This window comes from Nelumbo nucifera, chromosome 1 (assembly GCF_055504915.1).
Source record: "Nelumbo nucifera cultivar China Antique chromosome 1, China Antique-T2T, whole genome shotgun sequence".
Lineage (NCBI taxonomy): Eukaryota > Viridiplantae > Streptophyta > Magnoliopsida > Proteales > Nelumbonaceae > Nelumbo > Nelumbo nucifera.
In genome coordinates, this window is record NC_142649.1 from 82,645,568 (window position 1) to 82,669,304 (window position 23,737).

Here is a 23,737-nt window from a genome sequence, read left to right on the forward strand (position 1 = left end):
AGTGAAAGCCATTAGGGAGTGGCCAACTCCATCCACTGTCACAGATGTCAGGCGTTTCCATGGGTTGACAACCTTCTATAGGCGCTTGATTAAGAATCTTAGTAGTATCATGGTTCCCATTACTGAATGTTTGAAAAAGGGTAAATTTCAATGGGGAGATGAACAAGAGCAACATTTTGCTCTCATAAAAGAAAAATTATGTACTGCTCCTGTTCTTGCCTTGCCAAATTTTAATAAATTATTTGAAGTTGAATGTGACGCCAGTGGAGTTGGCATAGGGGCTGTATTGTCCCAAGAGAAGAGATCCATTGCTTTTTTTAGTGAAAAATTATGTGAAGCCAGGAGAAAGTTGTCTACTTATGACAAGGAGTTTTATGTTGTGGTTAGAGCCCTGAAGACTTGAGAACACTATTTAATTGCAAGAGAATTTGTTCTCTACACTAACCATCAGGCCCTAAAATATCTTAGTAGGCAAAAGCAATTAAGAAGTGATTTGCATGCTAGAAGGTCTGCCTTCCTAGACAAGTTCCCATATAAAATTGTGTATAAGACAGGACAACAAAATAAAGTGGTTGATGCACTTAGCAGGCGTGTAGCCCTCATCAAGACCCTCAGTGTTGAGATTGTGGGTTTTGAGTGCCTAAAATACTTATACGCCCAGGATGAAGACTTCCAACAGGTATGGGAGAAGTGTGTAAACAAGCAGCCAGCAGAGGACTTCTTTATTTATGATGGGTTCCTTATGAAAGGGGAACAGCTGTGTATCCCTTGCACCTCCCTCCGCGAAAAGATCATCAGGGATTTGCATGGGGGTGGATTAGCAGGACACTTGGGAAGGGATAAAACAGTAGAAGCAGTTAAGGGGCGATATTACTGGCCGAAATTAAGAAGGGATGTGTCTACCATTGTAAGCAGGTGCTATGTTTGTCAGACAGCTAAGGGACAAACCCAGAACATAGGTCTCTACATGCCCCTACCCGTTCCTACTGCTATATGGGAAGACTTGTCCATGGATTTTGTGCTAGGCTTGCCAAAGACCCAGAGGAACATGGACTCTGTCTTTGTGGTGGTTGATAGATTCACAAAAATGGCTCACTTCCTCCCATGCAAGAAAACAGCAGATGCATCCGCAACAGCCAAATTATTTTTCAGGGAGATTGTCCGCTTGCATGGGGTACCCAAGACCATCACATCAGATCGTGACACACAGTTCCTCAGTCACTTTTGGATGACCCTGTGGAGGTTGTTTGATTCATCACTTAATTTCAGCAGTACAGCCCATCCGCAGACAGATGGACAGACAGAAGTGGTAAACCAGACCTTAGGGAATTTAATTCGCAGCATATGTCGGGAGAGGCCAAAACAGTGGGACTTCGCCATAGCCCAGGCCGAGTTCGCCTATAACAATGCAGTACACAGTTCTACAGGCAGATCCCCATTCTCCATCGTGTACATGAAGGTCCCTAACCATGCACTGGATTTAGTGAAGCTACCCAAAGTACCCAACGCCAGTATCTCAGCAGAACAGATGGCAGAACAAATCCAGTCCGTCCAAGAGGCCGTGAAGCAGAAACTAGAGCAAACTAACGCCAAGTACAAGATGGCCGTAGACAAGCACCGCCGACCTCAAGTGTTTGATGTAGGTGATGAGGTTATGGTCTTCTTAAAGAAGGAAAGAATTCCCGTAGGTACTTACAACAAGTTGAAGCCTCGGAAGTATGGTCCATACAAGATCGTGAAGAAGACTAATGACAATGCCTATGTAGTGGACTTACCAGATCATATGGGTATCTCCAAGACCTTCAACGTTGCTGACCTTTACCGGTACTTGCCAGAAATTACACTTGCCTATCCTAGTCACGACTCGGGGTCGAGTTCTCTCCAAGTGGGGGGAGAATGATGGAGGCCCATCTCACCCCTAGGGGCGGCAGCTCCTAGGATAAGGTTAAGTCAAGATAAAGTCCAAGATTATCAAGAAATCAAGACTTAACCCAAGACTCCAAGACTCCAAGACTTATCAAGGATCCAAGACTTATCAAGAATTCAAGACTCATCAAGAATTCAAGAATTCAAGACTCATCAAGAATTCAAGAGTTCAAGACTCATCAAGATTTCCAAGAATTCAAGATAATCCAAGATTCATGCATCAAGGGAGATCGGACGGTGGAGATCAAACCAAGAAGAGTTCGATCCTATTAAGATTAGATATTTGGATCTATCTTAAATGTTATTTCCTAGTTCTTTTACAATTTCCAAATGTATAATAAATACTGCTATTTTCCCATAATTATTCATCAATTCATACTTCAAATTCTCAGAATTTCTTCAAGTCTCTTCTTTGAATTTTCGCCACCTTTTCTCTCTCCTAGAGAATTCAGTGTTCTTCGTTAGACACTAGCAATCGCCCGATGCTTGCATAGCCAGCTCCAGTTTCCATTGCTTCCACGCTGCGTCATCAAGTCAACGGTTTTTCAGCAAAAACCATGCCAAAACCTGTTTGACCTGGTCTAGTATATGTGGACAGAATGAAACCTATTTAAGAACCTCACCTAATAGGTAAGCTTTTGGTTTGACTGGTCCCTTGGGAGGATTAAAGACTGATAGACTTAGATATGCCTTGAACCAAGTCTAAGATGAAACAAAAATACAGTATTTGGGTTGGCACTGTATGGGTGATAGAATCTTCTGAAAGTAAAAACCCTTGAGAATAATCTGTAAGTACGAGCATCCAGTCACACATTGAAAACATCTATCGATTTAAGATCATGCACAGGAGATATTCCTGATGTGCAATTGGAATCCATGCCCAACTAAACATCCGGTTCACTGCGTGGCTCATATTGCTTATGGGAAGAATTCTCACAAAAAAATATCCAGTTGTTTGGTTGGTCACTTGGTTTTAGGTAAAGCTTGAATCCCAACTCAGGTTTCTGGTTTTGGTTTGGTGTTTACTGTTTTCCTGGATGCAGGAAAATTTTTAACTTTTGATAAAAGCACAATGACAGACACTCAGATTTACTTGGAACTATTTGATTACAGCGGAAATGGCTAAAATGAAATTGGATAAATCATTGTATCCTTAAAAAAGTTATTATTTAATTATTTTATCTATTAAAAGGCAAAGCTCAAAGCTCAGTTAGCAACCTCAACCTTTATCAAACGGTTCAGGAGATCAATAATTTGAAGCCTTGGAGATGAGGTTGATTAGGGAATGGGTACACACTGGAAAGAATGAATGATTCAATTAATTTTACATTTTATCCTGGATGAATAATGTTTTGAACAACTCTTAAAACAACCTAACTGAGAAACTCAAGACCCGACTATTGCCTAATCCACCCACCTAACCCGATTGATTTACTTTATTCTTTTGGTGCTTGTCAAGGTTTGTCGCATTAGGCTTGATAAGATGTATTAAATAATCTCAAATGTAGATGGTTCAGATGTTGGGCCACCTTAAAAACAGGCCAAAATCCTTAATCCCTTGTAGCATCCAAAAAGTTTTTTTTTTTTTTTCAAAATGCAAAAAAAAAAAAAAGTATTCCTTAAAATGGTGTTCTTCAAAAAGTACTTTCTTTCATTGTCCAGTTGGTTTGGATGTTCTCTGTCTCTATTGGATTTGATTTAATCCACATTTTGAATTCAAGGAGTGGCTGAAATGCTGGTGGGTTGCAGATGGTTTAGGTCGAGAAGCTGTTAAACCTACAATGACTGGTTTTGCTCTCTGAAACAAAAAGTTGCTCTGTTTGCAAAGAAATTGAGATACCAAAATTATGTCCCGCAACCAGCAAGAGGACTTTCTGGGGGGTTTACTTTGTTGTTGGAAACAGGACTTAGCCCTTCAGATTTTGCATGTCAGTGATCGAGTGAAAATGTGTGAAATACGCTCTCATATAGAACCATGGTTCCTTTGTTTGACATATGGTCACCCAATTTCCTCAAGGAGGAAAGAGTTGTGGTCCTCGTTGTTGGAACTTGGACATTGATTTCCTTCAGAATGCAAAATGGGGATCTAAATGACACTGTATCAAACAGTGACTATGAAGGAAACAGAAGCCATAGACACCAACCTTCCTCGTATCTTCTAAACTCAGTTATCAACAACTTCAGCCTAGTGGAATTAACAAGTAGGGGTCCCTACTATACATGGTCAAATAGCCAACATGGGGAAGCTAGAGTCAGAGAGAGATTAGACAAGTGCCTAGTTTCCCAGACCTGGTTGCAAACTTTTCCCTAAAGCAAATGTATTGAATAAATTCTCAATACACTCAGACCTTGCTCTAATGCTCTTGGAGACTGAGCCCAAAAAATTGAAAGGCCGAACTCAATTCCACTTTCAACCATTTTGGACAGAGAGCTCTGAATGTGAGTTGATCATTTAGGAGGAATGGCAAAAACAAATTAAGAAATTGCAAAATAAGATAAAAGAATTGGAATAGGGAGAACTTTCGGTTTTGTCCCAAACAAATTGTAACAACTAGAGAACCAACTTGGAAAATGGGAGAGATTACAAGAAGATGTTTAGATATCTGATGAATGGAAAAAACTCCAGGAGTATCAAATTTGGCTCAAAAGAGAAGAAGAAATGTGGCAATTGAAGTCTAGGGAATTGTGGTTGATAGATGGTGATAGAAACACTAAACTCTTTCACCAAATGACAAATTTTAGGAGAAGAACAAATTATTTTAAGGGAATCAAAGATGTAAGTGGTAGATCTCTGCCTATAGAGGAAGTAAATTGCGGTTGAGGATGCACACCCTACCACATTAGACCTAGGAGACTTGAATCTCCCTAAATTAATAGAGGAAGAAAAATAAGACTTATTAACACCCCCAACAAGAGAGGAGTTATGGGATATAGTAAAGAACATGAAGCCCCACACATCCCCTAGTCCTGATGGGTTCTCACCTTTTTTCTATTAGCATTTCTGGCATATAGTTGGAGGGGATGCTTATGAACTTGTTACAGAGTTCTTCTCCACTGACAAATTCCAAAAACATTTAAGTTGCACAAATTTAGTCTACATTCCAAAGAAAAAGAATGCAGAAACAGTAGCTCAAAATGCTTATGACAAGATCATAAGCATTTAGTGTTGGAGAATCAATGAACCTTCAACAAAGGGAGACAATGTACGGATAACATAAACTTGGCAAGGGAGTTGATACATAAAATGAGAAAACAAAGAAAGAGGATTGGTTGGATAGCTATTAAACTAGACATGTCAAATGCTTATGACAGGATGAAAAGGAGTTTCATCAACAATGTTTTGAAAGAGATGGATTTTCTGTAGAAATGGTGTGATCTCATCACACAATGTATCTGTACCCCGTCTTTCTCTATTAAGGCCAATCGAGTACCGTCAAATCTCTTCAAACATCAGTTGGGCCTAAGACAAGGAGACCCTTTATCCCTGTATCTATTCATTCTAGGAATGCAGACTTTGTCCTCTTTGCTTCACAAAGCTGAAAACCAAGGACAAATAAAGGGGCTGAAATTAGCAAGAGGATCTCCTTTAATTACACATCTCCTTTTCGCAGATGACTGCTTGTTATTTTGTAAAGTAGATGTGAAAATGTTGGAAATTCTCCAACAAATTTTGAATGATTTTGAGCTTTTGTTAGGAGAAAGGATTAACAAACAAAAAAGTTTCATGATATATAGCTCAAACATTCACCAAGGAAGAGAAGATTCATACAACAAATGTTGGGAATGAAACAAATGGGAGAAAATGACAAATACTTAGGGGGGGGGGACTATGGATTGGTAGGAAGAAGATGATAGCCTACAAAGAGATGGTGGATGCCATGAAACAAAAATTCTTTATGGAAATCAAATCTTTTGTCACAACTCACAGGCAAGAAGAAATGTGATGGTAAAGGCTGTAGCTCAAGCTTACCTGTTTACTGCATGAATACAAGCTTAATTCCAAAGGGGTTACTCTCTGAGATGGAGAAGATCCAATGGGATTTCTGGTGGAAGGGAAACAATAGTAAAAAGGGTTTGTACCAGCTCAGTTGGGGAAAGTTGTGCAAGCCAAAAAAAGAGGGGTGGGTTTTAGAAGGTTGAGAGAAATGAATAAAGCGTTAATGGGAAAACAGGTGTGGAATAAAGGTCATTAGAGCCTAATACCTCAAATCGGGTTCTATTTTTTTTTTCCATAAAGCCGAAGCAACATGATTAATGTTGGTGGAAGCGGCTGTTAACCTTGGTGAAAGAATTGAGAAATGAGATTTTGTGGCAGGTAAAAGATGGTGTGTTCATCTCCCTGGTAGATGACCCATGGGTTCCGTCAATACCTAATGGATTTCTAATACCCAAACCACAGTCTGTTATAGAGGCCAAATCCCTTTTGGTTAAGGAAATGCTATTACCAAATGGAACATGGAACATTGATGATCTTTCACATATATTTCATCAAAATACTGTTGAACATATTCCAAACATACAACCTATAGATCAGATATCAAATGATATGCCTCTGTGGAAGCACTCAAATACTTATGGAGAGCTTTTTGGGACGCAATTCCCATCAAGGACAAACTATCTTTCTTTAGCCTTGAAGGTAGACCGTGTGTTTTTTGTGGTGAAGAGAATGAATCAATACATCATCTTTTCTTTAGATGTCCTTTTGCACAGGCAATATGGCTCGGACTTCAGATGGGCCTACATTATTGGGTTGAAGAACCAAAGATGCTTCATGAAATTCTAAATCAATGGCAGCAAAAAAGTTCACACATCTTATCAAAATCAGAGATCAAGGGAAAAATGGAAAAGGTAGCTATTGTTTTGAGGCTGATATGGGAAGCTCGTAATTATATATGCTGGAAAATGATCATAGAGAACAGCACAAACAATTACAAAGGCATACACAACATAACTCAGAAGAGACCACTCTATATACTGATGGATCGTATATGCCTAGTACAAATAGATCAGCTATTAGTTATGCATTAATCAAACATTCATGCAAAGTCATAGCAGCACAGAGCTCAAGAACCTCAGCCCAAACTCCTACTGAAGCAGAATGGCTGGCTTTAACTTGGGGAATCAAAGCAGCAAAAGAAATGCATATCAAGTGCCTCCGAATTCGATGTGATGCTACGTATATAGTTCATCTTTTAAATCATCCCTTTAAGCATTGCTCTTAGAGAGATAAGCTATACAGGGATGAAATTCTGGACTTGATTAAATACTTTGAGATATGCTATATCATACATGCGAACAGAAATCAGAACGATCTAGCTCATAGACAAGCTTATAAAGCCTGCAAGGAGGGAATAAATTTGCAATATCAACTACCGCCTCAAGGCTTGGATGTAAATATTTTAGAAATATCCTTCAATAAAGTTTTTCTTTGCTTTGTTTGCTGACAAAAAAAAAAGAAAAAAAGGAAATCAGCTAGTTTTTTAGAGGAAACAACTTGAATCTAAGATTAATAGTGTTTTGTTTCGTGGGCGTTTCGTGATAGGCGTTTATCAAAACACTTCCATGTCATCGCTAAATCAGCATTTTTTCCATCATATTCATTCGTACACATTGATATTTACAAAAGTGGGTTTTTGTTTATGTGTGCACCAGTCGTTGGGGGAAGCTTCATTTTAATGCTTCCCCCAATAGTTGAACATTTATTCACTGTTCTGCTGATGTGGCATATAATAGTGCCTAGTTGTCCATAAACGGTTTATCAAGTATTTTTCTCGGCTTTGAAGACAAATCAAGTACAAACGTTTATTTAATAAACGAAAGTTATACCAAACACACACTAATTATTGCTATTTCCACATTAAAGACTTCCCTCATTCTAAGCCTATTAGAGTGATTTGTAACTTTCTCTTGATTGAGAAATCAACCTTAGGGGTCAGGGCTTCAACAAATAAACAAATAACCATCTATTCAAAAACAAGTTAGTAGAAAAATTGGACCAAGAAAGTGCACAAGTTAATTGGATGATGTTAAATTTTGCAAACTTAGTTTGGGAAGAGTGTAAATACAGATATATTTAGTGCAAAACCATGTTTTAAACATTGTATTTGCACCAAAGCTTCAAAAAATGACCTGGAACTGTCTTGGTCACTGGTTTTTGGGTTGATGGTTTGACTAGACAGCCCATTCTAACTTAAAAAATTAAAAATTAAAAAAATAATTAAAATAAAACGACAAAAAACCATTCAATGGGCCAACGGTTCGACCGCTCAGGTTAATGGGTCATTGACCAATTCAACAGTTTTTGACCAAGGACCAGGTTTAGGGTAAAACTGAACCGGTTGCCTGGATGGTTCTCAGACCGAACAGTTTGACCATCCCAATCAATGATGGTTTGAAAACACTGATTTGCACTATACATATTTGTATTTACACTCTTTCCAAACTAAACCTAATGGTCTTAATCTTTTAGAAAAGAAGCAACATTAGGTAGGAAAAAAATACATAATGCATGATACAAGGGGACTCATGGTTGGGAAAGAGTAGGGTGTATGTGAGGTCTCCCCAAACTTTGTTTTGCAATAAAGACCCCCTTTTTTCTGGTATTAATCACACTCGAGACCCCATAGAGGTCATCACTCTTTTAAGTGAACAGTACAATATCACATCAACAACCTCAAATGATCATACAATTATTTTATTACAAAGATGATAATGGTGAGATTCAAAACCTCACCACTATTGGGACAATTCATCCAATGCACCAACTGACTTGCCCTCACTGGGTTCAATAAAAGCTCATTGAAGTTTGGATTTCAGCACTTTACCCATGTCACAATTAATTTCATAGAATATCTCATTAACCATTTCCAAAACACTAAACTTTTCTACAATCCTAACTCTTGCATGTTTCTTTATACATTATTTTGATAAAATTCATCTTGTGAATGCCTTGACAATGGTTTGTACTTTAAATCATTATTTTCATTATTTTGATATTTATGTTGTCAACCAATAGAATTATAATTGGGAAATTTAGTAATTCAACTTTCAACATTAAACATTAACCTTGTTAGTGGGTCAAGGGGGTTCTAGAAAACCAAATTTGGTCATGATAGTCATATGCAACTCAATTAGGAGAAGAGAATAGGTTTCTCCTTTCTAGTCTTCCCTCTTTTCTTCTCCTTTTCTCTTCTCTTTCTCTTCCTATCTTCTTCTCTTTCTTTCTTCTATTCTTTTCTTCACATTTTCTTACTTTATTAAAGTTGGAACATGGTATCAGAGCCAGGTTGTATTAACATTCTACTAAGGTTGAAATGACTACAATACCCTTAGGAAAATACAGTAGATATAAGAGAGAAAGAATAACATGAAAAAGTCAATACTACCCCTATTAACTACTTCTATCAATTCTGATACTCCCCCTCAAGCTGGAGCATATATCATAAAGTTCCAGCTTGTTACAAATATAGTCCATCCTTGAGCGACCCACATTTTTAGTAAAAATATCAGCTACTTGATCTTTAGATTTAACATAGAGAGTAACAACCTCTCCACTTGTCACTTTCTCTCTCTTGTTTCCTTCCACCTCGCCTTTCTCTCTTCCTCCTCGTGTGTTTGGTTGTGTGTGTTTTGTTCACAAATTGGGTCCAGGCCATCATAAACTTGGCTCTAGAGCTATTAGATGTGTTTTTCTTGCTTATCCTCACACTCAAAAAAGTTATAAATGCTATATATGATCCTATTTTATGGAAAGCCTTTATTGCTCCAGATGTTACCTTCTTTGAGAGTTTACCCTATTGCTCTGGGCGTAAACCTTCACCTTTTATTCCTCTTCCCTCTAAATCTGGTGATATCTTTATCCCCATGCCTATTATGGAAGAGCCTATTCGACCATCTATTCATAGAGTGTACTCTAGACGTGATAGACAACTAAAATTGTCACTGGTAGTTGATCCAACTCCAACTTCACCCATGCCACTAGAGTCTTTGTTGTTGACAGATCGACCATCCTCAATTCTTGATCTTCCTATTGCCCTTCATAAAGGTAAGCATACTTGCGTAGATCACCCCCTTTGTCAATATGTCTCCTTTGCTCACTTGTCTCCTTCACATCAATGTTTCATTTCCCTTCTATCATCTATTTCTCTACCGTGTTCTCTAAAGGAATCCCTCTCATCTCCTAATTGGAAGAAGGCAATGGATGAAGAATTTCATGTTCTTCAATCCAATAATACTTGGGATCTTACTTCCTTACCACCTGAGAAGCAAGCCATTGGTTGTCGATGGGTATATACAATTAAACACCATCAAGATGGCAGTATTGAGCGGTTCAAAGCTCAAACCTATAGTGTGGACTATTCAAAAACCTTCTCTCCTGTGGCTAAAATAGGTTTTGTACGAGTGCTCATTTCTTTAGCTGCCCACTTTGGTTGGCCCCTATTTCATCTTGATGTAAAAAATGCATTTCTCCATGGTGATCTTCAAGAGGAGGTATATATGGAGCAAACTCCTGGGTATGTTTCTTAGGGGGAGTCAAGAAAGGTGTGTCGATTGAAGAAAGCTATCTATGGGCTAAAACAATCACCGCGGGCATGGTTTGGTCGTTTTAGTAGTGTGGTGCAAGATTTTGGCTTGAAACAGTGCAGTGTTGATCACTCTGTGTTTAGTAGAGACTCGTCATCTGGGAAGATCATTCTAGCAGCGTATGTTGATGATATTGTTCTCACTGGCAATGATACACATGAAATTGGTGAGTTGAAACCGTTCCTACAACAACACTTTCAAACTAAAGATCTAGGAACCTTGAAGTATTTTCTTGGAATTGAGGTAGTTCAATCGAAGTGGGGAATCTCTCTGTCCCAAAGGAAGTATGTTTTAGATATGTTGGATGAAACTAGGTTGTTAGGATCCAAACCAGTTTAAATTCCCATGGATCCTAATGTGAAGATGACTGATAGTTAGGGGGAGCCATTGGAAAGCCCTACAAGGTATCAGAGACTAGTAGGCAAGTCGATCTATCTTACCATCACTAGGCCTAACATCTCCTTTAGTGTTGGAGTCCTCAGCCAATTCATGCAGAATCCAATAACTACTCATTGGGATGGTGTTATGAAGGTGCTGAAGTATCTAAAGGGTGCTCCTGGTCAAGGGTTTTTTTATAAGAAAGGGAGAGATATGTCTCTGCTAGGGTACTCAGATGCAGATTGGGCAGGGTCTCCGATGGACAGGAAGTCTACTATAGGTTATTGTACTTTCTTTTGCAGAAATCTCATTACTTGGAAAAGCAAGAAGCAGAACATAGTTGCTAGGAGTAGCGTTGAAGCTGAATACAGGGCAATGACCCATGCTACCTGTGAGCTAGTTTGGTTGAAGCATCTTCTTCGGAAGATGAGTATTACAATTTGTTAACCCATTAAATTGTTTTGTGACAACCAAGCTGCAACACATATTGCCTCTAATCCAATGTTTCATGAAAGGACTAAGCATATTGAAGTTGATTGTCATTTCGTGAGAGAAAAAGTGACAAGTGGAGAGGTTGTTACTCCCTATGTTAAATCTAAAGATCAAGTTGCTGATAATTTTACTAAAAGTGTGGGTCACCCAAGGATGGACTATATTTGTAACAAGCTGGAACTTTATGATATATATGCTCCAGCTTGATTGGGAGTGCCAGAATTGTTAGAAGTAGTTAACATGGGCAGTATTGACTTTTTCGTGTTATTCTTTCTCTCTTATATCTGTTGTATTTTTCCTAAGGGTATTGTAGTCATTTCATCCTTAGTAGAATGTTAATACAACCTGGGTTGACAGTAAGGAGAAGAGAATAGATTTCTCCTTTCTAGTCTTCCATTTTTTCTTCTCCTTTTTCTTCTCTTTCTCTTCCTATCTTCTTCTCTTTCTTTCTTCTATTCTTTTCTTCACATTTTCTTACTTTATTAAGTTGGAACAGAATCCATGTCGATTAAGGATATTAATGAGTTGGGTTCAGCTCAACCTAAAACCAGCCCAACTAAATGGTATATGATATATTAAATCTGATCCAACCTGCACTACAAATACTACACCCATATTCTCAATCAACCTAAGTCTATATGTATAAATGGTTTATTGTAACAAAGTCAACAGATCAGATTTGTAATGTATTGGCCTCATTTGAATCCAATGGCTGATCCAATTCTAACTCAATGGAATTGGCTCAATGTGGATTTATAGCCATAACTTCTTCAAAATGATCCAATGCACATCTCACTATGAGATTGGGATCTATTATAAAAGTGGGTCCTATAACCAGTGGTGGAGTAAGGAATTTTTTATTGGAGGGGCCAAGTTAATCAAATAAACGAGATGAGGAGAAAGAGAAAGATAAGGGTTTGAGCCTTTGGGGAAAATAGCCTAGAAAAATTTAGATTTATTATAGATTTTTTAAAGAATATATATATATATATATATATTATTTTTGGGAGTTGGGAGAGCCTTAATCCTTTATAAATTCAGTTCAAATTTTAGGGGGGAGGGGGCAAAGACCCAATTTATTATGTTTTTAAGTAACCATATAGATATGGTTTTAACAAAAAGCTTGCCCCCCCCACCAATATACTTGGCTCCATCCCTGCCGGCAATGTATGAAATGTGCAGAGTTAGATCATATTGGTTGAATGTTGGAACATATTTTATTGGTAGGAGATTCGGACTTGTTTGTGCCGGTCATGTCCCCAATAGTAGGAGGTTTTTAAAAATTAATGCGAATAAATGCGTCTTACTAGAGGAATGGCACAAACCTATGATGTTAATAACATTATTTGTTACCATCAGTTCCACTCTGGCTGAAGATAACCAGCTACATATAAATATAAAGCTAAGTCCTCACTAATGGAGCTAAAATCTAAAATGGGACTTCTGTTCAGTTTTATTTTTGTGTTAATTTTGGGTTTGACTATGATAATACCAAAAAAAAATATATGACACGAGAATATTTGCAACCAATTAATGAATCGATATTGTAAAAAGTGGTAAGTGGTAACCAATCAAGTGGTATTTATCAAAATTTACATGTAAGTTTTGATTGGTCAAAGCCTTTCTAGAATCATGTCTTAATTTCTGGCAGCATATCTTTTCTCATTAATTTTCTTTTTCTTTTTTTTTTTTGAAAAAGTAATAAGTTCAACCCTGGAAGTCGTGGGGCTAGGGATGTTTACAGTTTGGTTTAGAGGAAATTTCAGATCAAACAAAAAAAAAAAAACATTCAGAAATTCTTAAACAAGATCAAGTCATTTTAATATAGAAACCAGACCAGATCAAACTATTTTACTAGCTAGATGGCAGCTCGGAAGTCGGTCACTTAGTTGGCCGGTTGAACTGCAAGACAGGAAAGCTCAGAGAACCCAGGGTGACTCACCCGATGTGGTTGCTCTGGTGCTTAAGTTAGTATCTAGTTGTGCGAGCTAGTAATCTCAAGTGCAAGAGTGCTAGTAAGCAGTAAATCGCGCAAACCTTGTACCACTAGGGTAGGTGCCCTTATATAGGTGAGCTGCCATGGGTCTAACGAAACACCTCTGAGATCCTTGGCCCACGTTGTTAGGAGTCCGTTCCGCATCGGGAGGTGGATATCATCTTAGCCGATAAGGCTTATCATGTTCGTCTGATCTGGGCGGGATGAGGATAGGACCCACAGCCATGCGACATGATCCTGAAGAGTTCAGAGATAGTTGGCATGCTTCTAGAGGTCCGCTATGTGTCACCTTGGTAATGTCCCGAGCTACTTAGACCTTGGTCTTAGCTAAGGTGATCGAGACACCCGAGGTGGCCTGACCTTCTAAGGTGGTAGGAAATACTGAGTCAATGTCCAATCATCAGGTCGCATCCACATATCCATTGTTTACTAGATCGGGCCAAATCACCCCTCATCAATTGCCCCCCACTCCTCGTGCTAAGGGTCCTGACCTGGCGTAGGGGGCCATGATGAATTAGACAGACTTGGCCCGATCTTCGCCTAGGTCAAAGTCTGATCCGACGGTCAAACTGTAATGGCCCGGTTGGCTCGACCACTAAACCAGGTCGTGTATCGGGGAGACACGGATGTCACACGGGTTACAAATTCCGTGGACGTCAAAACGCGTGCTCAGCCAATTTTGGCCTCGATAGCCATGCAACCAGTTTTTACGAGAACCATCGGATTGCGTTGATCTGAGCCATCCAGGATTGACTACCGTGGTTATAAATTGGGGCCTTGGGGTCCCATTCTCCTTGTCTTGTTATGGATTTTGCAATTTGGAGCTCGTGCGCTAGATTCCAGGTCAGTGGCATCTGTTTTTTCTCAAGGTCTTTCCTCCTTCTCCTTAGGTGAGTCACTTTTCCTTGCCCTTTGTTTGAGTTCGCTTCTTCATTTTCACCATGTCTGGTAGTAGTATTGGTAGTTTGTTCGAGGTGAGTAGTGAGTCTGGTAGGGCCGAGGTGGGCACCTTGGTCCAAGACGTAGAGTCTGGTCCGGTCGAGATGGCCACATCAGCTCACAGCTCGGAGTCCAAGTCCTGCCCGACTGAGGTTGACACCTTGGTTTAGGAGCATAAAGCTTCTAGTAAAAAGGCCTATTCTTTGTGTCGCGCTCGTCCTTCTCAGGGACCTGACTGCTTCGGTCCTTTGGTCTTAATGCCGAAGAGGTTTGAGGCGTTGGTCGCCCACTATAAATTTCCTGAGTACTTTGGTTACAACCTGCCCTTAGAAAATTTTCCCTGGGAGCACGATGATGACAAGATCATTGTCTTCGAGGAGCAGTTGATCGTCGAGCTCCGATTTCCACTTCACTCCCTTATCATTGAAGTCCTCAACTTTTTTGGTGTCACCATAGACCATCTTCACCTGAACTCATTTTGCACTGTGGTCAGCACCATCTCTTTATTTCGTGACCATGGCCTCCCCTTGGACATTGATTCCTTTACCTCACTCTACTAGATCAAGAAGAACCCTGCCGGCCCCAAAGGGATTGACATGTTTAGTTATTACATAGCTTACCGACTTGGGTACAAGTTGCTTCACGAATATCCTTCCAAGGTGTCGGACTGGAAAAATAGGTATTTCATTGTGATCGTTGAAGGGGGATGGCCCTTCCCAACTCGATGGAGAACCGCCATCAGTAACCCCGGGGACTGACTAAGTAGGAAGATGAGGAAGAAAATGCAAAAGTTGGTTAATCTCGACCAGAAATTGGGAGATTACATGGCCGAGGACAAGCTTGTCAATGTCGGGTTGAGTCCTCTGGGTAGGTTGCCACCTCGGTACACACACACACTTCGCATTTTTATCTTATTTCTTTTATCACTTCGGCTGACTTGGTCTTTGCTTTTTACAAGCATTATGTCGGGCATTCCTTCCACCAACCTCTTATCAAAAATGAAGAAGAGGGATCTGTCTTTCCTTTGTAGATCTCCAAAGTTGGGGTCTTAAAACCTTTTGGTCTCGAGGCCAAAAGGATCTCCGGTGCTAGGGGGAAGGCAGGCTAAACAAAACAGGAGCCAATTGTGCAGCTATTGAGCTCACTTCTTCCCGTTGTCTCTCTAATATGGTCGTTAAGGGGGCAGTGCTCTTTCCTGAGGTGCGGCATGCTCTGTGACGGCGTTGCTTCTATGCTGCTTCTTGATTGGTGCTATTAACTTCAGTGTTGGCCGGTGTTTCGGCCCGAGTGTTCTCTTGATCATGGACACTACCGCGAGGAGGGAGTTGGTCTCTGTTGCTGGCATGATCATGGACGCAAGCTGGATCCAGACTGTTGCGGGGAACGAAGGGGTTCCGAGTTGGGTCATACCTCTTATCTCGGGTTGCTGTTGGTTACCGACCTATTGCTCATCGTGGGGGTGGTGTTGTTCATTGTGTGACTATTGTTGTTGATCACTATGACGGTTGTGCTATGGTTGGTTTCTCTGGTTCACAACTGGTCGGGGTGGCGATGGGCGCCAACTTTGCCAGGGGTCCCGAGGTGGTGTCTGGTTGCGAGGTGGAGTTGGGGCCTGAGGAGGTGTTCGATGTGATTCTGATTCTGATTTTGGTTCTACTGAAGAGGTGAGACCTGTTGCTGGTAATAGTATTATTGTTGGTACTGTTGAAACTGGTGGATCTGCTGCATCTGAAGCTGCATGATCTGGACATTCTGCACTAGCTCGTGGAACTATTGTGCTTAGAGCCTCAAACCCAGGAGGAACCATGGATGGCTCTACAACTGGGATGACAATGCTCACATGAGGCAAGGGATCATTAACGGGCTGCGCATTGAAAGTCTGGATCTGGACTGTTTGTACCCCCGAAATGGTGAGGGCGATGGTGAGCAGGTCGACCGTCACTGAGGGGATCTCTGGATTAAATTCAGTTTGTTCCTGCCCCCAGTAACAGTTGCATTGACGGTCTTTATGGTATTGCTTGAGGATGCCATTGATAAAATGTTGTAGAGAAAGTAAACAAAGTAAGGACTTAGCTTTTCATAACGCTTTCCACAGACGACACCAATTGATGGTGTGCGATTTGGTTGCTCCTAGTTGGATGGCAGCTCGGGCATCGGTTGCTTAGTCGGCTGGTCGAATTACAAGACAGGAAAGCTCAGAGAACCCAAGGTGGCTCACCCAGTGTAGTTGCTCCGATGCTTAAGTTAGTATCTAGTTGTGCGAGCTAGTAATCTCAAGTGCAAGAGTGCTAGTAAGTAGTAAATCGCGCGTACCTTGTACCACTGGGGTAGGTGCCCTTATATAGGTGAGCTGCTGTGGGTCTCACAAAACACCTCCGAGATCCTCGGCCTACGCTGTTAGGAGGTGGATATCGTGCTAGCCGATAAGGCTTATCGTGTCTATCCAATCCGAGCGGGATAAGGATAGGACCCGTCATGCAGCATGACCCCAAAAAGTTCAAAGATAGCTGGCATGCTTCTAGAAGTCCGCTATGTATCACCTTGGTCGGTTTGGCTATCCCGGGCTACTCAGACCTTGGTCCTGGCCGAGGTGATCGAGACACTCGAGGTGGCCTGACCTTTTGAGGTGGCAGGAAATACTGAATCGATGTCCAATCATTAGGTTGCATCCACACTGTTTACTAGGTCAGGCCAAATCATCCCTCATCAGAAACCATAAACCAAAATTTTGAAGTTTTTTCATACTAAAAAAACTTTTTTTAAGACCCAGATCAAGCCAAACCACTAATTTTCAATTTGATTCTGGTTTGGACCATATAATGAACACCCCTACGTGGGACTGGAGGAAATAGATGAGTGAGATATCATTAGAAAAATCTCAACGACCAGAAGAAAATAGAAAGGATAAGATGGCTTTCCTTTCTCTTTTCAAACTTTCTAAACCCTGTTTTTTTTATAAATAGGGCCCAAGTGAAATGAGACCAAAGATAGTCTGGTTAATAATGCTAAAAAATTATTAAATGGCATTATGGCAAAACTTTGTCTTTTTATAAATTATTTATAGGGACTCATGGGATGCATTATAATACTAGCTTTTGTTTGTGGATTGGCATAATAATATCCACATCTGTCCATTTGTATGGATTTATTTTTTAAAAAAAAATAAAACAATTAACACATCACTTTTATTTTAGTTTTTTTTTTTAAACCCGAAGGCAAATTTTACATTATCCAAAAACAAACATTACAACTCAGCCAGCACCATAACCCTTAAGAAATCTGGGACAAGAGACCAAGTCATGGATCAGTTATGTCTAATAGTGACGTGTCATTTTTTTTTTTTTGTTTTATACATATATACTGATAGATCACAAACGCCCCATTAATGTTTGTTGTTGCCAAGACGTGAAGAAATACTCTTACTTTGTGGCCAAAGCAAGCTGGGGTATATTCTTTATTAAAATATATTAATTCTTTTAACAATTCATAGGGCTGACGTGGAATCAGATCGGCCGAACATGATGATTCTGTAGCGTGTTGTGTAACCAATAATAATGCCCCACCCCAGCCCTACTAGAGGAAGAAGAAGAAAGGTCTCATAAACTACAAGATGATTTGAACTTAGAAAAAATAAAAGATAAAAAAGCCGGACAGCAGGTTAGGCATGTGTTTAATAAGTTGAAAATAATAATATTGGATAAGACACTAATAGCTAATTATTAATGAGTCATTTACTAGAACACTCACTATAATTTCACAGATTATTTAAATCTATTTTATAGTTTGCAACTATTTGTTTTGTCATCTGAAAATGGTAATATGATCATTTAAACTAAGAGAAAAAGGTTCAAGGTAAGGGGCTCATAGTTGTTTGTTTCAAAGGTATTGATCCATGGTTGTTTATTTCAAAAGTACTCCTAACATTTTTTTGATCAAATAGAGAAAAATAGTGGTTGCCTAAGGTGAAAAATCGCATTTTTGTTTTTAGTTTCTTTTGATTAAATTTATTTGAATAGATGTTAGTGTTAAAATTGCCATTTCATCTAATGGGAGGTTGATTGTAAACTATGCGGGATGCATTAATCAAGGTTCAAAGTATCGATACGTATTAGTCCGTATCGGCTGATACGTTTCATGTTGGTGGCTTACCGATACGCCCCTCTAGGGGTTGTATCGGGTCAGACACTAGTTCAGAGGGTGATCGGGCCTTAAACCGACTCCTCTGAACCATTTTTGAAAAAGATAAATAAAATTTAAAAAAAAAGTACCGATATAGGCCAATACGCCCTACTAACGTACCGACTTGTATCGATACTTTGAACTTTGGTTTTAATGAAACAAGGATAGGTTTTGGTAAATTTATAAAATTATAGAGATGTTTTAATAAATGATCCATTATTAATTATCCCTTTCATAAGGTTGCTATTTATTGGAAAACCGGGGGGAGTGGTCAAAACTTACACAAGATTTGAACATCACCTTTGACCTAAAATCGTATGCTATTACTTTTTAGGTCCGGTATCCCTTGGTGGAAAGCAAGGGAAATAGATGGAATTTCTTGTCAATAATTATAAACCGAGTATTTTTTACCCGATCCAAGGATCAATATTGAGAATTCGGATCAGTTTAATACCATGGGTGTGAATTAGGCTGTGTAACCAATGAAAATACCTCATGCTAGCCATAAATGCCGAGAGATTGTGTGGTATATACGTTTTAGCCATTATCCTATCTCCAATACAAAGGTTCTAAATATAAATACCCATATGTAGAATGGGGCATATCGGTATCTCATATTTGTTGTTGGATTTGCTATTTTTTTATGGGAAAATTCTATTTTAGTACCTTGAATTTTGGGAGTAGTGTGAATTTAGTATTCAAACTTTTAAACGTGTTATTGTAGTACCTAAACTTTTAAAAAGTGTCAAGTTGGTTGCTGCCGTTAATCGAACGTTAATTATTTATTGAAAATGTCAAAACTACCTTTCAAAAGAATATACTGTTCATTGTCTTCTACCTTTAGATTGAACCAGTTATCTTCGAAGAAGACAATGATTTCATTAGTTTAGAATCTCAAACACCTAAACCAGTTTAGTCTCAAGGTCATGGTCTCACTTGATCATTGAATTTCATTAGTTTAGAATCTTAAACACCTAAACCGGTTTAGTCTCAAGGTCATGGTCTCACTTGATCATTGAATTACTTAAGTGATTTGATTGTTTATTTTCATTTTAATATTTAATTATGTATACTAAATAATATAAAAGGTTGACGATGCACGATCTAGAAGCTCCTAGCTGAAGGGATTGCCTGGACGTACTTGCGTGGTGGGTTGGATCAAACTGCAAAACTAGGATCAAAGGGACTGAAGTGGATGACCCGGGAAGGTTGCTCTGATGCTTAAGTCAGTATTCTTGTAGTGGTTGCGAGCTAAAGTTTGGGTGCTAAAGAGCTTGAATGTAAGTAATTGCGCGTACCTAGACCCTAGAGGGGTTGATGCCCTTATATAGGTAAGCTATCATGGGTCTTGTGAAACAATTCCGAGATTTGTGGCCTAAGTGGATGAGATCCGTTTCCATTTTAGTTGGGGAGTAACGTATTAGTCAATGAAGTTTATTATTGTCGCCCGATTTGGGAGGGGAGAAGACAAGGCCTGCCGTTACGCGGCGTGATCCCGTGATATTCGGAGTCTGTCAAGAAGCTTCTAGAGTCAATTACGTGTCACTTCGGTTCCTGAGCCCCGAACTGGCTTAACCGTCAAGGTGCCTTTATGCCAAGGTGACTCTATGTCGAGGTGATTCTATGCCAAGGTGGCTGAACATCTGAACTCTGAAAGCTGCTGATTAGGCTCCCCTTGCTGAGTTGTCATTTTATGGGTAGATCACGTTCACGTGACTTTTATTTACTAGGTCGTGCCAAATTACCCTTCATCAAAGATAATGTTTACAAAATTTAAATTACAATGACAAATTTTAAACCATATTAATATATTATGATAATGTACATATTAAATTATTCAATTTAATCAATAAAGATAATATATATTTTAAATATATATTATATTTATAAAAAATCAAGTTTTTAAAGGGGAGAGTAAATAAAGAATAGGTTTCACGAATAGAACTTAAAACCATTAAGGTTAGAACCAACCCTAAAACCAATATTTATGGAATAAATTTCAGATTCTACCACGAAACCAAACTGAACCGACCCATACTCACCATAAAGAGTAAGCAAAACCATGTTACTGCATCTAATCTTTGTTTAACTAATTAATAACAAATATAATATTATTTTATGCAAGTAGAACTTTACAAAGAAGTAGGTGGGCGACAAGCCTGGTCCCACATTGGGATAAAACCAAGATATCCACGTCCGCATACAGCCTCACGTGGCCTCCTCGTCAGATTCTCCAGTTGGCATCTCATCATTTGACTTCCAGCCTGCGGGGTCCCTACACGCTCCCAACATGAGGATAAGTCCCAATGCTTTTGGGATCTTATAGACTTATTGTACACTTTATTTAACCCAAAAGAAATTAGAAAAATAATGGAAAAGCAAAAAGAAATTATATAAAAATCGGATATTCGAGTCAATTAGATCCGGATAAAATTTGGAACTCTAATTATTGGACTAGACTGACGTGGATCCTCGCTGTTTCATCCATCACCCACCCAAACTACTTCTTCGTCAAAATGCGCCATAACCAATGGGGATTTGCCACCTGGACTATAGTCCTCACCCACATATTAAGCGGCGGCTCGTTCGTCCACGTTGGCAGCTGAGTCCCGCCCTACTACCCTACTACTACCACAAATCGGAGATCTCGCTAATACAAAACTGGTTCATTCAGAATTTTGATAGTAGTAGACACTAGAGAGGCCATGGCCGGACCGACGGCGAGAATACCGGGGAACTGCCGGAACATTAATTCTGGTGATCGTGAGGTTGAATGGTTCGGGGGAAGGCCCAGCTTCCCCGTTCCCGATGTGTTTTTTGGCTTCCTCGAGGAAGGAGATGGGTCGCCGGAAATCTGTTCCGATAAGGGCGATGGCTATAACCAAGACGGAGCTGGTTTCCTCGTCGACGAGGACGAGGAGGAAGAAAGTTCTAGCAACGCTGAGGAGAGCAAGGCGTTTTGGGAGAAGCAGCACCAGCTTCTGCAAGTAAGTTACACAATCATCCTTCCTAACACTTCTCATGGAATTAATCCCGTCTTCTGAGAGGATTCAGTGATGTCTGTGTCTCTGATACATATCCTCTCTGTTATTTCTTCCTTTTTTTTACCTTTGTCGGTATTATTGTCATAAAGATATCATATTTCATCACGCGGCGACGGGAATGCTAACCGGAAAACTTCACCAAATTGCAGGCGACCTTGTGCAGGACCAGCTCTCTGGAATCCAAAATCAGACAAGCCACCAAAGAGGCCATAACGGAATGCCAGTTGGCAGGAAACATTTGCATTTGCCGGAAACCCGTAGCCGGAGGTTGCCGGAGATGCTTGCAGCGGGAAGTTTCTGACCATCTTCTCAAGGCTGGTTACAACAGTGCCATATGTAAATCCAAGTGGAGAAGCTCCCTAGACATCCCATCAGGTATATAAGATTTTCACAAAACCGTAGAACTTGGTTTTAAGCTTTTCGACCAAATCAAATAATTTTACCTGAATCTCTTGATTCCATTTGGAACTTATACCATCTTAACAAAAACAAAGACCCTACTTTCAGAAGCTCAGATTTCTCATTATCATACAAGTATCAACTGCTCTGTATCCAATGTGGCTCACCCTTTTGAACTTCTTACAGGAGAACACACCTATCTCGATGTGGTGGAAAACAATCCCAAGAAAGGGGATGTGAGAGTAGTGATCGAGTTGAATTTCCGGGGTGAATTCGAGGTGGCGAGAGCAAGTGAAGAATACAACCGGTTAATCAAACGGCTTCCTGAAGTTTTCGTCGGAAAGGCCGAAAGGCTACGTACTCTGATCAAGATATTGTGTTCAGCCGCTAAGAAATGCATGAAAGAAAACAAGATGCACATGGCTCCATGGAGGAAACACAAATATATGCAGGCCAAGTGGTTCGGAACCTGCGAAAGAACGACGCATGCCCCACTATTTCCGGTGGGATATTCTGACCGGCCGACAAGGCCAAAAGCTTCTATGCTAACATTCGATTTGTTGGAGAAGTTGCCCAGCTTGCATTGTACAGCGGTTGAAGTTGTGTGATTCCAAAGTCCAAACATAGTTTTGTCCACGGTCTTTGCCTGTTTCCCTTGGAAATATACAATTTTAACGACCCTCTGTAAATTTCAGAGAGAATAAATATACATACTTGAAATTGAATGAACGGGGTCGGTTCTCCTATAATTGTCGATAATTGTCTTTCATTCGATGTCTGTTGGGTCTGATCCATTGGATAGTAGTTTTGAGTTTTTTTTTTTTTTTTTTCTTAAGATGATTAATTGCAGAGGCTACAAGTTCTTCTCCCAATTGAAGACGGAGAAGAATCAAGCAAGGAACAGAGGAAGAGGATATTTTTGTTTTGTAGTTGATATAAGTAATGGCGTGATTTGAATGTATAATTGGGTTTTAGCAATTCAGGGAAACTAGAAAGGGTAATCCAGTTGTGTAATTACTAATTACTTGTTAGGGAGTATTGAAGCAGAGTCAATTTCTTTCTTTGTTTGATACTGCTGTTCTTTTCCCAGTATCCAATCATCAATCCTAAACTTTCGGAAAAAAAAAAGTATTCCACCGGACTAGGGTTAAGAGTCACGGAAACAAGAAACGTGTTTTGTTTGCTAGAGTCGAAATTACCTACAGCTTGTCACTTCCTACTTTTCCTTGACAAATGTCCCATCTTTGCAGGACACTCGTAAGAAAAAGTTAAGCTATATTTGTTTGCAACTCAAATCTGAACCGGATACAAATACCAGGTGGTTCAGTTTTGCATCCTTCATTTGTTTGTAACCATGACTTTCACTCTCATCAGATGCAAAATGTGTTTTGCAATCTCTGACTCTTGAGGATAAGCAGATATGGTACAATGTTACCATTGGTGAAATGAGAAGAATCAAAGTAGAAGCAGAGCATATTCCTATCATGCAAAAACTGTCTAATTCTTCTATAAATTCTTCATTTAGCATTTTCTCCCAATCTCCAAGTGCGCATCTTTCTTCAAATTTAAATCAAGAAATTCAACATTCAGCCTGTAGTGATAATTCAAGTATTTTGTGCTTCCCCCATAGAGTTGGAACTAGAAAGTGTTTCCATGAACTCTTGAGCTGTATATAACAGACTTCATCTTGATTCAGCACTGGTACAACTGCCTTCCCAAAAATCCTTCTAGATACCTTTTGATGATGATATCTTAAGTTCGTAACTTGATTTTGTGCTGAACTGTGATTGTGCAAGAAGGT

At 39.6% G+C, this 23,737-nt stretch overlaps 2 protein-coding genes across 2 annotated transcripts; both read left to right on the forward strand.

Annotated features, from left to right (window-relative positions):
* The first annotated feature begins 1,453 nt into the window (after window positions 1-1,453).
* LOC148803492 (uncharacterized) lies at window positions 1,454-11,586 on the forward strand. Its single transcript, XM_088896320.1, has 6 exons — window positions 1,454-1,639; window positions 6,242-6,562; window positions 9,577-10,212; window positions 10,567-10,752; window positions 11,041-11,278; window positions 11,363-11,586. Exons 1-6 carry the CDS (start codon window positions 1,454-1,456, stop codon window positions 11,584-11,586), a joined length of 1,791 nt encoding a protein of 596 aa, XP_088752446.1.
* A 9,518-nt stretch (window positions 11,587-21,104) lies between these two features.
* On the forward strand, window positions 21,105-22,643 carry LOC104599397 (uncharacterized). The gene is made up of 3 exons (XM_010261910.3): window positions 21,105-21,480; window positions 21,687-21,912; window positions 22,123-22,643. Exons 1-3 carry the CDS (start codon window positions 21,199-21,201, stop codon window positions 22,542-22,544), a joined length of 930 nt encoding a protein of 309 aa, XP_010260212.1. The 5' UTR covers window positions 21,105-21,198; the 3' UTR covers window positions 22,545-22,643.
* The last annotated feature ends 1,094 nt before the right edge of the window (window positions 22,644-23,737 follow it).